The sequence below is a fragment of the Cyprinodon variegatus genome, unplaced genomic scaffold (genome assembly GCF_000732505.1).
Source record: "Cyprinodon variegatus isolate N-32 unplaced genomic scaffold, C_variegatus-1.0 Scaffold139, whole genome shotgun sequence".
Lineage (NCBI taxonomy): Eukaryota > Metazoa > Chordata > Actinopteri > Cyprinodontiformes > Cyprinodontidae > Cyprinodon > Cyprinodon variegatus.
In genome coordinates, this window is record NW_015150592.1 from 434,936 (window position 1) to 453,935 (window position 19,000).

General features: G+C 35.5%; 1 protein-coding gene across 2 annotated transcripts in view; it reads right to left on the bottom strand.

The window, feature by feature from the left end:
• Positions 1 to 15,021, bottom strand: part of LOC107085985 (voltage-dependent calcium channel subunit alpha-2/delta-1-like) — a 113,393-nt gene extending 98,372 nt beyond the window's left edge. For both annotated transcript variants that reach the window (XM_015376693.1, XM_015376691.1), the window contains exon 1: positions 14,805 to 15,021. In XM_015376693.1, the coding sequence (XP_015232179.1) occupies positions 14,805 to 14,881 (77 nt within the window). In that variant the 5' untranslated portion in view covers positions 14,882 to 15,021. The remainder of the gene's footprint in view (positions 1 to 14,804) is intronic.
• Between the last annotated feature and the right edge of the window lie 3,979 nt (positions 15,022 to 19,000).

Sequence of the window (19,000 nt, forward strand, 5' to 3'; positions counted from 1 at the left end):
ATTGAATAGAATCATGTTCCCTGGATATCTGTTGGTGTATTTTTTAATCTCTTTCTCTTTGCTTTAGTAAGGGAGTGACCTAATATGTTTTCTCCATTTTCTCTTACCAAAACACTGCCCGATTAAGCACAAGGTGCAGAGGAGACAGCCAATATCTCTTGTCTTGTTTACAGAGGTCAATAAAAATATAATTGCAAGCTTTTTCAATGTCGACTTGCTCCATTATTCTCTATCGCAAACAATTTCTCCGCCTCTCCTGTCCATTTGCCTCTTAGCAAACCAGTTGGAACATTTTACAGTAACTCCCATTCCTTAAGCGGAAAGGCGGTGTTTAAGTGAAGCCTTGACAACGGTAATTTCAGTGCTTTATCAAGCACTTACAGTGATTGTATAACAGCTGTAGATGAGCCGAGATGAAATTTTATGAGCCCATTGCAAACTGATGGGGAGCGTTGGTAGGCAACCAAAGAGCATCTGTGGTTTACAGCAAGGGCAAACTACACACAAACGGCAACAATAAAAGTGGATTGTTTAAACGGTGCAAAAAAATAAAGCCATAATGGACGAAATTGTTGTCTTCTTTTAAACAAAGGAAAATGTTTTAAGTTTTTTGAGTGTAATGTTTATCGATCTTTATCCTTTTCTATGAATTACAGTATTAGATTTAAGTTGTACTACATAATCATTTTAACATTTTCCCATTCAGTTAAGCAATAATTTAAACCATTGATCACCATTCATATAACACTACATTAAAATAGAACAAAAGAAAACTTATGTTAAGAAAACTTAACTTATGTCCTACTCATCCATGCTGAGATTGTTAGAAGTCATAAGGCAGAAATAAAGGTTTTATACTTTGAATAAAATAAAACCAAGTGCCAAATATGGCAGAGACATTTTGGACCTGTAAGTAAAATTATACGACTGGCATAAAATAAAATACAAACAGCATAAAAATAAAACAACAAGCCTGTCCCATCTAGACATAATCGGAGAAAATGACACACGAAGTGTGCTCCTGATGTCCAGTCTGCTCCATAGCTTTGTTTTGATCGCTGTAACCGCAGAAAATCCCACTTCACAAAGATAGGATGTTATAGATAGGATGCGTCTTGAACTGAATTAACCTGTGTCAAGAGGCACAGATGCACCAACTGATGTAATTGGGAAAGAATACCGCAATTTTTTATATTTTTCAAGATAAAACATCACTCAGACTGTGATCGTCGATAAATTATATATATATATACTTTTTTCTGTGCGGCCCGGTACCAAATGACCCACGGACCGGTACCGGTCCGCGGCCCAGTGGTTGGGGACCGCTGGCTTAGAGGACATTTTCTGAGTTAAGTTATGGCTCACCAACCCAAGCATGCAAAGAAGTTCAGTTTTGAAACCTTACAATAAATTTAATCTAAGGTGAAATGACATCTGATGCCTGGGAGGAGTCATGATACAGTGTGGCTTTAATTCCCCTCTTCACCATATGTGTTGCTAGTTTCCCGTTAAGCATTTTTCTTGGGCCAGAGAAGTGTTGAAACAATTAATCGGATTAATTGTGATTAATCCTTTACTAAAATTATTTGTGAAACTAATTGAGTAATCGAATTGTCATTAACTGGAGTGTAGAGACTCTAAAATATGCCTTTAGCTGACAGAGTAACACACCTTGAGCAGCAATTATACCAAAATTGTAAAAATATTAAAATATGCAAAGATTTAGTACCGGTATTTAAGGTAAAAACCTTTTTTTCAATTGTCAATATGCTCAATCCAGAATTCCTTAAGTGGAAAACTTTATAGTTTAATCTGGTTTAATTTCCTAAAACATGTTCTTTAAGGAACGTTTTGCTATCCAATCATTCATCGATTAATGGAAAAAATAATGGACAGATTAATCGATCTGCATATTAACCATTAGTTACAGCCCTAGGTCAGAGTTTACATGTGGGGCTGTTTTTTTTTTATAGATCACAACCTTTGTGTGGAAGGTGACACATGCCAGTTTCAGGGCCTGCTTTGTGCGAATGAAATCCTCATAAATGAGGTCCCGGATCTCAAATTCATTAGCAGACCGACAACAGCAACAACAACAAAAAAATCCATGCAAGCTTGAAAGTTATAAGATGTGCTCAGGGTATTGAATGTGATACAATACTGGTATAAAGGCAGCTCTGTGGGGAAATATGTCCAGTGACAAATTAAACTTGATGTAGGAGACACCTTTTTATTCTGTAAAGGCAACCACAATATTCTACATTCGTATAGGACTAAGCAGCAGGCAGGGTTTGTTTTTTAATAAATGACAAAGTACACAAAGGACACAAAACGTCATGGGGGCAATATATTCCTCAAAATAAAATTGTATTCTGCTTCACTTGTAAAATATTCTTTGACAAAAGTAATGCGTTTGTGAACAAGTTTGTGAAAAGATTCACAGATTTACACAGAAGGCAAAACCTTCAGTTCAATAAATACATAATTTAATTTATTCCAACAACAATGTTATTCAACTACTTCCAACAGCAGATTTGGCATGTTAAAATGAATATACTGTTAAGCAATATAAAAAGAAAATGTACATAATGTTTAAAAAGCACCATAAGCTGATCTTAAATATTCCAGTGGTTGTACTGTAAGTACTAATGCAGCACATTCTACCATAATCCATTTCCAGTTGCAGTTGCAGGCCTTCTCTCTAATATGTGCCCAGAAGCAGAAGGATTGAGGATCTGTTTGTGTCTTGGAGTCACAATAACAGTTTCCAACATAATATTGTGCAGCAGAAATGACTGTACAGGCTCTCTTAAACAGAAAAAAAAAACTCTCAAAAGCAGGCTTACAGACAGGAAGCAGGTGCTTCATGAAACTAAATTACCTTTTTAAGCTAAAAGCTAAAGCACTTATAAGACTGTAAATCCGTAAAATAAAACATATCTAAAAAAAAAGTTGAAAATTAAAGGTTTGACTAAATTAACTGAATACCAGGATATTACACAGAAAAAGACACAAAATAGTGTGGTAAATGGTACCCAATAAAAAAAAAAAAGTTAAAATGTAGATAAAGGCAAAAACAGCCTTTAAAATGAGCTCCTATGTCTCATTAGGCAGGCCAAAGCTTTCTTAACTTAAGATCAGGACACAAAAGTGTAAGCATTGCATCCCCAGAAAAAAGCAAGCAGGTTGAGATAAACAAACATCTCTATGTTTCTTAGATCGCCTTTTTAATCAGAAAATTGGGGACACAGGTGTCTGTTCTAAGTTTTGTGATTCAAATAATTTATGATGCACGGCTGGATTTCCTCTCAAACAACTTAAAGGAGGAACATCACACATAAAATCTGAATTGCCTTCAAGTGACTTCACCTGCTACCAAGGCTGCTGCACTGACCCATATGAGATTTATTTCACACCAGACTAAAAAGCGAGCCTTCTTGGGCACTCTTGATTAAGTCAAAAAGAATACATTTTTTTGAGGATTCGTTTTGGATATGGCACCAGAGACCACAGATCCTAAGCTTGGAGGCAGTTTAAAATAGGGTGATGAAATAAACAAGCTGGTAATGATGTACATGTAACTAAAATTAGGACTGCATGCTCAATAATCTATGCCTCTACACCGTGTGCACAAGGATTCATTTTATTGTTGAACAACTACAGCTCTCTCAGTCAATCCAAAATTTTATTAACTAACCAAACCTTAATATTTAAGAAAGCAAAAGTGAGATTTCGGCTTTCTTAGGACAACATTTATGTTTGTATGATTATTGGGCTACTATTAGTGTGCAGAATTATTATGCCACTGGATTAAACTGAACATTTTCCCTACTCATTCATTTTCATCCATTAAAGTGAAAATAAGAAACGTACAACTCAAAATTGACAAACATTTCTGGCAATTAAAAATCTATCTGTGACCAATACAGCCACACTTCTTTTCAATGACAGTTATAAGTCTTCAATTTATGGAGTCTGCCAATTTCTTCAACTGTTGACAATCAACTTTTTGTTAAGCATTAAGCATTATAAGCCTTCAGATACTATTCAGAGAAGTGTACAATAATAATAATAATAATAATAATAATAATAATAATAATAGAAATTTATTGATCTAAAATGGCAGAAATTTACCTCTGCATTTAACCCATCCATTTGGGGAGCAGTAGGTTGTCATCGGGGGAGCAGTGTGGGGTTAAGGGTCTTGCTCAGGGACCCAGAGAGCAGGCTGTGGGGATCGAACAAGTATTTGCAACCTTCTCAGAACGCAAGCACACTGCTCTAACCACTAGGCCAACACTCCCCCTTCATGCCATACTTTTTTCATTCCCCGTATATTTCCCGTTTAACCACAAGTTCTCATTGGGCTTAAGGTCTGATAAGAAAGGGGACCACTTCATTATTTTTTCATCTTTAAGGCCTTTGCTGGTTAGCCACATAGTGGAGTACTTTGATGCATGTGATGCAGCATTGTCCTGCAAGATCATGCAAGCGTTTCCTGTATCACTGCTTGAAGAAAATGTCTTCAAAAAACTGGCAGCAGGGTTTCAAAGTTGCATTTGAGTTCATCCTCAAACTAAAAAAGGTCCAACGACCAACCTTAAAAAATACCAGCCCATTTCAGTATCCCCCCACCCCCCCATGTTGGTACGCATCTGATGCAATGTCGAACTTTGTGTCCATTACCGATCCAGCCATCGGCCAATACATGTAGTCTGTCAAGAGTCACTCTCATTTCATCTGTCAATAAAACTTGTCTTCAGACTTGGCCCAGTCTTTACATTTCTACTTTTGCATCGTTCAGTGGTGGTCAGGTTTCAGCTTTCCTTACCTTGGCCATGTCTCTGAGTGCTGAACACCTTGTACTTTTGGGCAGCAATATGTTTGATGGTTCTCTGATCATCCCCAAATTTCAAGGCGTAGACCTTGATATAGGACGTTGATCTTCTTAAGCCCCACCCTCCCTCTTTAAAAAAAAAATATACATCAGCTGATAAGTCTATATTCAACAGGCCTTCAAGTTTGTACAGCTTAGAGTTGGAAAATATGCATTTAAATTCTTATGGCCAAAATTAAACCTTGCTTAAGAGTGAATGGACAGTGTAATTCAAAACATTTTTAAATAAATAATGAATCACAGTTAAATTTATGCAAATATTTTTACTTCCTTTTTCACTGTTAATCCCTCAAGTTTTCTTTGTATCCTCTTCACGGCCTCTGCTCAGATGACTAAACCTCATCATGTCACCTTCACACTTCCTGAACAAACTCCCTACTCATCCATCAAACCTTCCCTTCAGCTTTAATGCAGACATACAATCTCAGATGGATGTCTAAGACTAGAGAGTTCATGCCCATCCCCAACAACCCTCTGGCCAATTAACATCCAATTAACATCAGTCTACTCGCCTACACCAGTAAAGTCCTGTCAGTGTTGTACTGACGACCAGTTCCATATTGGTCCATAGTAGTCGCAACACTTCCAATAAAGGTACGTAGGCTATTTCACACAGCAGCCTGAAGTGACCATAAACCATTTTTGCCCAAATGCAACCTGTATCTGATCTTTTTATGACAGTCTGAACACAGATCTGATTTTTTCCAATACGACTGAGGCCACTAGGCTATATGGTACTGAATCCAATACGTATCTGATCCTTTCAAATTTGAAATGTATCTTAATGGCGTGGTCGCATTCATCCAACCTGAACGTCATTAAAAGCCGACATAGGTCACTATTCTGTGTCTTGCTACACAGAAATAGCAAGAAAATAACAACCATGGCGGACGATAATACAGAGAGTAGTATTTATATTTAACCATCTTAAAAAGATTACGTTTTTAAGGTTGGGAAAGATTGCTAGACGTGTTCCAGCACTACCATCCATGTTTACTTCCCTTAACATAGAGCAGGCTTGCTTGTGACGTCATTGCATCCTCACCTGCTCATGTGGGACATTTGTGTTGATTGAATGCAGTTCACACATGAAAGGCAAATATATTTGGAAATGTGAACAGCAATGCAAAAAAAAAATCGCATTTCACAAAAAAAAATAGGAACTGAGCATTTAGGCCTGCAGTGTGAATGTAGACTTAAGAGTAAAACCTTAAAGCAGTTCCATTAAGCAGCTTAAAAGAAGGCATCAAAGTCCATCTTAATCCCACTTTTTCCATACCCTTTTCAAAAGATCTCTGATGGTCTATAGTGCATTATAAGACTTATTTCATCTAGATGTACTTACAATACATATTTAACTATTTGCATTTATAAATATATACTCAGTTCACTTAAACATTCCAATTTCATATTCAACTCGTTTATAAATCTAAAGAATTGAGTTGCAGTTTGACTTCACCAGGTGCCATTCAATTTCTCTGTAGCACCATCTACATACGTAATAGAACTGTGAGAACAGTAAGTGTAGCATTACTTACAAGGTCTGCAATGATGGAAAATTGTAAAAGGTAAATGGCCTGTACTTGTACAGCGCTTTTTCAAGTCAGGAGACCATTCACAAACACACTGATGGTGGCAGGCTACATTGTGGCCACAGCTGCCCTGGGGCTCACTGAAAGAAGCGAGGCTGCCGTACACTGGCGCCACCAGTCTCTCCAACCACCATCAATCTGATGCTATCAGATTTACTCACATTAACATTCTCTTTCATTAACCTGGCAACAGGTTAATGAAAGGACCAAATATTTATAAGCCCACAACATAGATCTTTTTATGACAAGTTTTGCTGTCAGTTTTGTTCCTTCCCCCTCTCCCCTAAAACTGCAATCTACTGCAAAAATGTCGCAACCATTATAGCCAGACTAAGTGGAACAGGAAGCTGGACAAGATTCTTCTTAAAGATTAAGTTGGTGGAGAGGCAGCCTCTCTCAAGAAAAAAAAAATGGCACAGCTTAAGTGCTGTATCACTCCAAGGAATGAAGAGAGGCAGAGCATGAATACCAAAGAGCTCATCTTAAGGCTGGAAAATATGGCTAAAACTTATATCACAATATATTTTTTTAATTTTGGACGTGATACAACTCATATCAATACAATCTGTATGAAAGCCTCTAAAAAATAATTGGCAAGAATCGCTAAACAGATGCCAGTATACACTATTTTAAGTGTATGAAAGTCCTCCATTATAACATTTTGGACATTACTGTTTATTACAAAATCATAATAAAATGTATATATAATATAATTATCTCTTCTCAGTCCATCAGTACTTACGTCATTAACCATTTCTGTTACTGCTTCACACATGAGCCTGAAAGACCTGTTTATAAATCACTATAATAAATTAGAGAAATAAGACATAACTACCTGTGAAATACTAACCTAAGGTCAAATCTAAAACATCTAAGTTTAGATTATTACTTGTTGACACAATAGGTCAAGTTTAACAAGTTATTTACTCTTTTTAAATCATCCACTTAAGAATTGTCTCCCTCTCTCTCACCCCTGCTCTGATTTGATTTATGTGGTTCTGTTTGTTAATAGAAACTAGGTTTATTTTGAACTTCTCATCTTCAGTTAAACAAAACAGAACCCAGTTTTTTCACCTGGGCACAGCAAATGTAAAAAGCGAAAAATACCTTTTTTACTCTTACTAGCGAAAACTAAAAATTGAATGAATGCATTACCCATCCATAATACAAGGTGCTTTCTAAGCTGTGAGACAGGATATTACTTATGAGCATCATAGGTCTACTTACAACTAGCGATGGATACCGTTCACATTTGAACCAATAAGGCATCAATGCTTCAGAATCTGTGTTGTTACTCAACGGTACCCATTTTCGATACCATGCGATGTAATTTAAAAAATTGGCCTTATTTGCCTGAAGCAGATGAAGATGATGATGCTGCCTCAAGTTTCTGGCTGTAGACAAACTAACCAAGTTTAATGCTGCCGAATGCAGGAATTGTAGTCATGAATCTAAGTCTCTTAAACTTTGCGCATTGTAAAAAAATCTTCTACCTAATCAAATGCTCCCTTAGATTTCAAGCATTTCTACTGCTAAAAGTGCAATCCACATCACATTTTGGAAATTGGAGCCCTCTTCCTAAGTGCTATTCTATTAGCCATGCTAGGTTGGGTTCTGTTGTAGAGACTCACAACTTCATCACCCCTTTTTTACGTGCAATGCAGCATTCATACACGCAATGGAAAACTGACCACTTTCCACTCTCTATCACAATGATGCCTTTAGGTACCAAAACATGGAACCGTCTGATGTCCCAGGTACAGGGAGTTTGAGGTAGTGGTGGAATTCATTTGGTACCGACAAAATTACAGAATTCGGTACCCATCCCTACTTGCAACATTCTGTTCTTCGTTTAGTCGGTGACAAAAAAACAAACAGTGTGGGCTTGTGTTTCAGATCTAGTTAGGAATAATATTCTTGATATCTACCTTAGTGTTCTTCCTTTGCAAATACCTACACTATGATGCTTAATTCTCATTACACTCCAATACAATTTGTATTTGTTCCTCCTAATTATATGTTGTGTGCAGCACCTATTCCTGAAAAAAAACATTGTACTTTTAAAACACTCCCGGCAATACGACTGTTTCTGATTCTAATATAGATGGCTGAACACTATTTTCCCAAACTATTTGGAGTATTAACAGGTGTACCAGACAATGTGGTGATTAAGATTAAAGAGACCCAAAATGCAGTCTGAGGTTTGAAGCTGGATCCCAAAGTCTCTAAAGACCTCCTCCTTAAAAATAAATAAATAAAAAAAATAAATAAAACAACTCCAACTCTTTCAGCTTTAGCAAAATTGGTAGTTTGAATATAAGAAGTGACAATTGTCACCTGCTAACTTCTAACTAACCTACATATAATTTCTAAATATGATATGAAGCATGTTCAGACATATTTCCCACTCCAACTTCCAATGACACAGCCCACTCCATTTACTGTGAACTGTGTTTTACACAGGCAACCACTTTATTAGTTTAGTAGTTAAATATCGTGATATATTCCTCAAAATATAATTCTCCGTGATAAAAACTTATAATACATTATACTACGGAATAAGTAAATAGTGTAAAGCTACAGTATTCCCAAACTGCTTTGAATCTCAGCAGGCATCTACTTCCTGCAACAAACAAAACTCTGGTCTAAACAGCTGTTAGCAATTCAGGTTGCCAGGGTAACACTGTAATGGAAAATTCTTGAGAATTTCCATGTGGCAAAAGATTCTTAATGCAATAAAGCTGCACTGGAGTTGCTCCCCCTAATTTCTTGTTTACACACATGCCAGTCTCTTCAGAGACATGAGAAAGGAAACAAACTCAATCATCAAGAAACACTCTGACTATGTATACAGGCAAAGTCAATACAACATTTACAGGAGGAAAGTTTTTCAAAAGCTTGCTGCAATTCTACACTCCATGGTCATGTTGGCTTCCCCTCATATCTGAGTAAGACCTTTGGTGTTTTTGTTTCCTTATAAGAGACAGCCCCTGCCTAAATATAGCCAGAATGGGAAAGGGGCAAAGGGGGAAAAAGAATAACAGAATAATGAGAAACTACTTTTTAAAGATATTGTATAAAAAAAACAGGCCTACATGCCTCGTCTTTAATCCTTTTTTAACCACAATGGTACAAATCCCACTAACCAGACCCAGCAAGTAAATAGGTCTGCCTGCTGCTTGAAACTGACATATTTTTCTTCATAGGTGTTTTATAATGATAAAAAAAGACATTGTCTTTAATACATAAATAAATACATATTAAATCATCCCAAATGTGATTCAATCCTGAAATAAAGCCTGGAGCCTTTTGACATGACTAAAATCAAAGGAAATATATATAAATAGCCATAAACTACCAATGTGCTGGACCGTGTGACCATCCTTAGCAGGATTTTCCAGAGACGCAGGCACATTTTCTGGTTCATATATTTGGCCATGGTTCCATAAAGAAAATGCAGAGTATTTTTAAGTTTTCTTAGCTGGGAGCTAATTTTAATATCTTGACTCATGTACTTGACTGTGCAATTGTTGCACTACAGATTAAAGTCATGATTATAAGAATATTTCAGTTTTTCTCTTGGTTGCATCATATAATAGTGCATTTAATAATGGGACTGTACAACAATGTTGATAATAAGGATCTGGGATCCGACGGAAATTATCACAGATTAATATTGGTGTCACTCATGCAAATGATGGCTTAAGAAACTTATATCAGCTCCAATTCCAAGAAGATAATTATAGAAAAGATTTTAAGATACAAAGATCACTCTCACTTATTTCTGCATTATTTTAAATACGAAAAAATGCTGAATAAGATTGACAGAAATTAATTATTTTATTTAAGTAAAACAGATTTGACCAATTTTATTGTATATTGTTTAATTTGTATACATAAAAAGTGGGCATTTAGCTGCCAAAAAATATTACATTCATAAAGACAAAAGGAATATCAAACTCATCTCTTATTAGACTTTTTCTTTTTTGTTTCTACCAACCTTCAAAGGGGAAAGAGATGTAGGGAGAAAAGAGAAATGAAAAAGAAGATGGAAAAGGTAAACGAAAAAAAAAGAGGGTAATGAGGATAGAAGGATTTGAGGCAGGATGAAAGATTTAGATGAAAGTAGGTGGAAAATTGAAAGAGAAAAGCAGAAATTGAAATGAGGCAAAAGAAACTGCATGTTAGACCCGAAACAGACCAAATTATTTAAGTGATTAATTGTTTAAGTGTTAAGTGTTCCCCCATTATGATGAACCTATCCTTATTAAAAGTGCCATAGATTTAAGGTTTTTTTTGTTTTGTTTTTAAAGAAACGACTCAAACAGGATGACTTACATGCACGGTATGAGTGACTGCTACAGTCAGCAAAAAAATAAAGGGGAATGTCTCTACTTGTTTGTCCAGAAGGATATAATCCTTTAACGTGAATGAGTTGATGCAACCATTTTGGTTTCCTTGGATAGAACCAGTCTGTATGATTTAATTGAATTGTCATTTTAGAGCGCCTTGAGATGATATGTTCTAAATTGGCACAATATAAATAAAAATAACCTAAAAAATAAACTCATTTATGAACTAATTTATGATCTAATTTTACAGACCTTTAGGTAGTTTGATTCAGTAACAAAATGTGTAAAAAATTAATTACACCTGTGAGCAAAATGTTTATTAAATTTGTGAGTATTTACAGCATTTAATGCGTTTTTAAAGAGTTCCATTCAGGTTTCAGAGCTCATAGTACTGAAGCAGCACTGTAAAAACTCCAAAATTATCTTGAGCTATTCGTCCTTTCAGACCTCAGAGCCGCATTTAATGTAGTTTATCACATTATATTCTTAGAAGGGGTGTAGGGATCCAGGGAACGGGCAACTGGGTGTTTTTTATTTACGTTTGTTAGGCCTTCAAACTTAAGTGTTTCTGGAGTACCAAAGATTTCAATACCTGTCTCCATTTCAACAGGATAAAACAGCATGTTATAAACCTTTACTATAATGCTAATATTCAGCTATATTTATCAATAAGTCCTGATTCATCTGATCAGAAGACTGCAGATGTGTCTTATGTTAGATTAAATCTGTCAAGCGAGGGTAAACCATGACAATCTCATTATTCAGGTAAATTCCACAAGACTTTTATTAATTAGAATCCTACTTTTCCTAATTATCTTTTTCAAATACATTTCATACATTAATTGCTGATGTGGAGAGTAGCCCCTCTTCACATCATACCAGGGGACTCCATCTGCAGTCATCCATGGTTTTTCCTGAAACCTTTAGATGTGAGCTCAATAGCAGAGCTATTTCATTCAGACATGTAGGGCAAGTGACACATCTAAAAGTTCCAGGACACCTGCCCTCCAGAATGCAAGTTTAATGACAATGCATCATACAAAAATAAATAATCACCAAATGAGATGCCACAAAAATTAGAATCACAACTGGTTAAGAACAAAAATCGAGTTAATGAAAATAAAAACATCAGAGCAAAAACACCTGTTAAAGACAGAGGATTTCGGGTTACTATAAGAGTGAGAAATTAAATGAAAACAAAAGACAAACCTTTGTTGTGACAGAATTCAGAAAAAAAAAAATACAAGCATTTGATTTAATGATACTGAATAATGATTCAAAAAGAAAATAAAGATCAAAACAGTCAAATTCATTTTTTTTCTGTCATCTCCTTTTTCCATTCTCTCCATCTTTTCTTTTTATCTTTCATGATCCCATAGAGAGCTGGGTGGTACCAAGATCTCTGGAGAGAGTAATCTGACATTGGATGATGTGTTATAAGCTTAGATGATGTTAATCATCCGCCTTCAGGCAAAAAAGATAAAAAGATAGATAAGTGAGCTGGCAGAAAGAGGATGGACAGGAAGAAAGAAGTGGTAAACAATGAGAAAGAAGGATAGGAGGCAGTCAGGGATTTCATAAATAAAAGAAAAATAAGGTTCAGCCTCATCATCCTTATCCTTCGCTTTTAACTATTCTTTTGTGTGCATTAACTTAGGCTGCGAAGCTGAAGCTTGTCAATCCAAAAAAGCAATCCCAGAGCACCCCCCCCCCCCAAAAAAAAATATGAAAACAGCAAAATATGCTTTAATCATGGAAATATTATAAGAAAGGGGTATTGTTTAACTTTTAAATCCTTTCTCCTGAATCGACCTTTTGCAGTTTTAAACAAAGACAATCACTTGCATCTAGTTGCACAGCTCCCTGTGTGAACATCATGTACACAGCCCACAGATCAATTCACTTAGTGCCCATGAAATATAGGGAGTGGGCAAGCGACTCTGATAGTCTGACATCATCGCTCCTGGCCATTAGGCTAAGTGCCATCATCATTCATGGCTCTGGGACCAGACTTGGCCTGCATTCAAGACCAATCCCTTTTTGTCCATGCTCTCTTGAACCATGAGAATTATTCTTAACCTGTTGATTAATGGTAAAGTGCAACATCAAGAATAAATAGACCGTTGATTCAGAAACTGATTTGCCTTTTACCATGTGCTGGAACTATTAAATTACCCCCAGGGCAAAGGTCAGGAGTCAGATTTAGACAAGAGCAAACGATACATCACCTGCTCCCAAAATGCCTCCACATTAGTTCATGATACAAATTAAACCCTGTAGAACAAACTGCATTGTTTCCTCTCAAGATTGGAAATAGTTTCATTGAAGCACTATAAAAAAATACATTGAACTACTGATCTTTACTTGAGAAAACAATCCTACTATAAGAATCAGAGACCCATCTCACCAAGTTGTCAAGTTGCTGCTGAAATTATAACAAAGATTTCCAAGTTTTACTTAAAGATTAAACATTGGACTACCTGTCCATTGTGTAAACATTTAGTCAATCAAAGTAAAGTTTAGGATGTGTGCATAAGGAGTATAAAGATTATAAGCATGTAATATTTAGGCTGGCATTAGCACAACAACAATAAATGGCCCTAGTGGCAAAGACAATGCAAGTGAACAAGGTGTCTAATCAAAGCAAACTTATACACTAAACTCTAATGCAATTTTACATACTTTTAATACAAACTTTTTTGTTTTGTTTTGCATTAGAGAGTTATTCATGCAGAAGCCAATAATTAGCCATACCAGAAATAACATAAGGAGACCATGTGTCAACCTGATGTGACAAATGGTTCTGCATCAAGAGCGGAACTTGTGAAGCATTTCCAGACAAATTCCATAATAAAAGAAGCAAACATAAAAATCTAAAACGCTTTAACTTATGCTGGAATAAATGCTTTTAACATTTCTTTATTAAATGGGCAACAGTTACTCTGACCAAAATACTTCACATATTCTGTTTAAGAGGAGCATAGGGATGCACTGAACTTTCTACCTTTAATTCCCATTGAAGTGATCGTGAATCTCATTAAATCACCATCCAATACAACTTCACTTTTAATTAAAAAGTTAATGACAGAATCCGAATCGATCACATGTGCTGCATCTGCATGCATTTTTGTTTGTCAATCTACACTTTGGTCAACAATACAAATTAAATCAACTAATCCAACACTTTTATTACCCATCACCATCCATGACTGTGGAAACATGGGTAATTAAAGCTTGTCTAATATCCCATTTCTCTTTTGGATCGATGAAGCATTTGGAGGTAGTCGTTTCTAAACTGTTCAGATTCTTACAACCAAAATCACAACTACTAAAACTTACAATCCCAACCTTTTGTTGCGTATTCAATCATTACAGGTAGGCCAGTTAAATCTGGATATGATTACAGCACAAAGTGGCACTACATGTTATATACTTGTAAGTACAGCTCTTCTTTCTATAGCATGTTTGCCTTTAATATAATTATGTTAATATCTTAAAAGAGTGATATTAATATATTTGTTGATTTGAGACAGCTCCTATCCTGACCTCCAAACGTATTCTTTGCAGCATGGGAACATCTTATAGCTCTAATTCAAGCAAAGTTACTGCTTGGAAAACTTTAGACAGTTGAGTCTTAATATATCTCCCAAGGATGATTCATGTGACAGCCAAGCAGCCACATGTCTCACTGCTGCAGGCTCATTATAAAAAGGGCAGCAGCCTAAAACATCATGCTTTATAAAAGTCAAAGTTGTTTCTGACATTAACCACGTGTGGATTTTGAAGCATTAACTTTCACCCCATTATCTGGGACCAAAGCAATAAACTGAAAACTTCTTAGAGGTAACCCAATCAGGTCTGAGTATGATGACAATTCCCGCATTTTAAATGTTCGCTTTCCATTTACTACCGCTGGATTTAGAGAGCAGGTTGTTTCTATAGGTTATATTAGGTTATACTCACATCTGGGGTGTTGGGAATTGTCCGTGCGAAACAGACACGGTCGTCAGAAGAACCAACAAACAGAGGGAGTAATCCATAGCTTTTCTGTGTTCAATCCCAAAAACGATTCATAGAATGAGAAAGATGCGCAAAAAAGTGATGAAAAATCCAAAGCGGTGTCCCCCTGCGCTTCATCCAAACGCTTCACACCGCCATCGGTGCGCGTTTGGAAACATTTCATCTGCTTGTTATCCAACTCCCCCCCTCCGCCTCTTTTCCCTCATCCTCCTCCCACCGCTGGAGTTCAGGGATTTGATTTTTTAGGTTTTACTTTTAGACATCCTTCTCTTAAATTTAGAACAAATATGAAAGGCAGTTTGATAGCGGCCAAAAAAAAAAAAAATGTTTTTTCAAAGAATAATGAAAAATGGGAGGGCGCAACAGATCGGTGCCTGCCTGCTACCGCACACTGTAAGAAACATCCTCTCAGATGTCAGCCACGCCAAAAGTGGGTTTAAATGGCTTTTAGACAGTTTTTAAGGTAAATATAAAACATACATAGGAAAGTTTGAAGGCTTTTATTAGGGGACAAAATGTGAATTTGAATATCAAGGGGAAAGACAAAGAATAGGCTGGAGACGCGCGTCTGTTGCGCTTCTGGGTTCCCACCAGACTGGATCGCATAGCAAAATTGATTGGTGCGTTTTATGTGCGGGTTTTGTCAAATAAAAACAAAAATATTTGTTTTTAATGCGGAAACTGTCATTTTTCTCTAGTCAAAAAAACGATTACATTAAAAATGCCAGGTTTGATTTTCCTTTCATAGAATTACGGTAATTATTTTTCATAATCCAAATTAATAAAATTATCTAACAAATACATTTATTTGTAACATATATATATATATATATATATATATATATATATGTTCACAATTAGCCCTGTCTGAACTCAGACTTTATATTTGTTAGCAAGTAATTTTGTTTATTTATATTTCTAATGCAGAGACATTTGGTCTTCACATAATCAAAACATCTCCAAAATCAAATGCTGGTCTAGGAATATAAAATGTTCAAAATTTATGTAAGCTAGTGAAGAGATTTATATTCTTTTATAAGTCTTAAAGAAAATCAAATCAACCCTAAAACTTTACTCGTCTTATTACAAACAAGGTAAAGTACAATTTTTAAATGATTTTCAAAATTGAAGCTTTTTCTTTTTCTTATTATTGGTTTCTAAGTGAAATATAACATGACAAAAACATGCACTGACTTATAATGTACATTTCCATGACATAACCTCAAAAGCATTCAGGAAAAAAATGAAATAAAATCACAGTCCTTCTAGTCTTTCATAATTAGTAGAACGCTGTTCAAGTATTGAAAGTTGAAATAATACTCCATTCATCAAACCAATTTTTATTAGTAATAAACTAATAAGACTTTGGAAAATTTTAGGAACAGAGCTTTGTTATAACAAGTACTTTCCTTGGGTAACAATTCACCTGTTTAAAACATTAAAAATCAGATTACTGTTTGCAAAAGCACTCAAGCACAATGTCCTTCATTTTGGTGACATGTTTCATGGTTTAAAGAAACTAAAATGGAAACCCCTAACCATAAACATCATCATATTAGGTAATAAAAAAGTTAAGCTTGCAAATGTAAACCATCCCAATTGTGAGATACAAGGGCGTCAGCGTCAAATGGGTATTTTACTGCCGGTGGATAGCTGTACTTCACTAAACAGATGGCATCATTTGGAAATAACCTTGTGTGAAAATACTGAAGCAATATCTCAGGACAATTACCTACAAAGCAAAAGCTTGGCCACAAATTGGTCTTCCAAATAGACAATTACCTCAAGCATACAATCATATTATTCAGAAAATGACAAATAAAGGACGAAGTGAATGTTTTGAAGAGGCCATAACAACAACAAGAAAAAAAAAACTGATTGCAGTCACATACATAATAGATTTAGACCAAAAAACTGTAGTTTTCTACCTACAGTGCATCTCAAGAGGTTTAACCTCACTTAAGTCTCTATTAGCAGTTACAGAGATTTACTTAAGACCTGCAAAGTTTGTTTTTACAGTACTAAGTTTTGATATATCTAATTTTTCTTTAGATTTTGTTCAAACCTCCTTCGTATCCTTAACAATTTGAGTGATTATATTGCCTTAACTGATTTGCAGAAAATTTCTCAGTCTAGAAACTATTACTATTATGTCGAATTATGTCTTTTTCTAAGAATGGTTCGCTGTTTTATTATGGATGTCAATGCGACTTTTCATTGAATTTCCAATTATACTGTGCCTCCATTTATGCTGAAATGTGATAATAAATTCCCCTTGCTCCAAGGGTTGTAGCAAACATAATTTAAAGTGACATTTGCCTTTTCTGGGAAGTGTACTGAGGTAAATACTGAAATAATACTGTTTGTCTTTAAAGACTCTTGTTATATACTAACTATCTGTGAAACACCAATGTTATTTTCAGAAGAAAGGTCGTTGTTCGTCTGTAATTGCATGTGTAAGGGTGAATGTGTGGAAGGTTTATCTCGACAAGAGCCACAACAGTCAAACTGAGCAAAATGCTGCTCACCTGCTGTTATTTGAATTACTTAAATAGATTTACTGTGCAAATAGCAGCTCAGTCTGCCCCTCTCAGGTTTCACTGTAACTGACAAAAGCTGATCCTCTGGGATCCCTTGCTGGGCAGGAAGGGGGTTAAAGGGGCGGGGTGCATGTATTTACAGAACAGCAGTAGAGGGGAAGTAAAAAAAACCCACTTAAAACAAAAAAAGATAGTTAATTCACATATGTCAGAAAATTATCACTTTATATATAAGGATTAGGCAATAATAAAAACTCCTGATGTTGGAAAAGAAAATCCATATGATATACATTAAAAAACATCCTGGGGTTGTAAGGAAATTTGACAGATTGGTCAAATAAAGTTAGCTTAACTAAATAAATGTTTACTGATGGCAAATTCACAAAGTATTTCTATGTCGACATTTCAATGGCTGCTTATAGTCTGTGAGCTATTGGTGAGACAAGGGGTGCACCCAGAATAGATTTAAATTTCAGTTTAACAGGGACCAGGCAACAACCAGTGCAGACAGATTTAGAGCCATAAGCATTTTAAGTGGCCGATGATCCCATGACCATTTTTGGGTGGTGAGAGGAAGCCATACATCTAGAAAGAACATGCAACTCCAACTGAAAACTAATATGTAGTCTAGAAAAAAGGCAATTTGTCTAAAAGCTGTGCACAGCAAAAGGTGTATTTCTGCTTGTATATCTGTGATATTTTTATAGTTATATGGCATGCTTAGGAAAAACAAAACAGCATGTTGGTAAAGGTGCCACATTTAACCATCCTGTTTGGTCGATAGTTAATGATTTTTGAGCCAAAGACTTTGTATTTTACAATCTCAATGTAACCTTTGACCTCATTCATATAACATAGCATTCTAGTGTTACGTGTAAAAAACATTTGACTTCTAAAGTTTGGTTCAAAATGGGTGATGTAACTGTACAATGATCTCCAAAAGATCAGTAAATAATCAAAAGAGGGTAGAAAAACAATATAATCATGGTTAAGAAAGTAGCAATCCACCTTAGTTCTGTTTTAGAAAGTTGGATTAAACTATTCTGGGTAGAGACCAGTTTTGGCTTTTTGGTTACATGATTTTTGGTTTAGAACTGGGAACTCAAGTATAAAATGTGTCCTTATTAAAAAAACAACAACATGTTGTGAAATGTTTAACATAAAACATGAGATGTTTGAAAGTGTGCACCAACCCATGCAAACGTTTGACCTACCACACAAACTAACCAAAATAACAAGCTAAAAAGAACTAACTCAATAAAATAAAATTTAGCTCTATTTAACTATAAACTAAAAGAGCACCAAACCAGCTTTTTTTGCACATGTTTAATCTTTTAAGAGTTTAACTTGAGCAATCAATCTGAATCATATTTAACCTCATAAAACACAGGAATACATCTAAAAACTAACAGCCTCATTCAGATGAACTCGCTATTTTCCTGCTGAGGTCATATTAATATCAATCCATCTGTGTGCCAAGGAACATATAATCTATATTTTGAAAGGGAAGCTTTTATTCTAACAAAAAAGTGGCGAATCAGCAGGTGAATTCCAGATTAGATCAATTTTCAAATGGGAGAGGGTCTAGACATCTAAGTA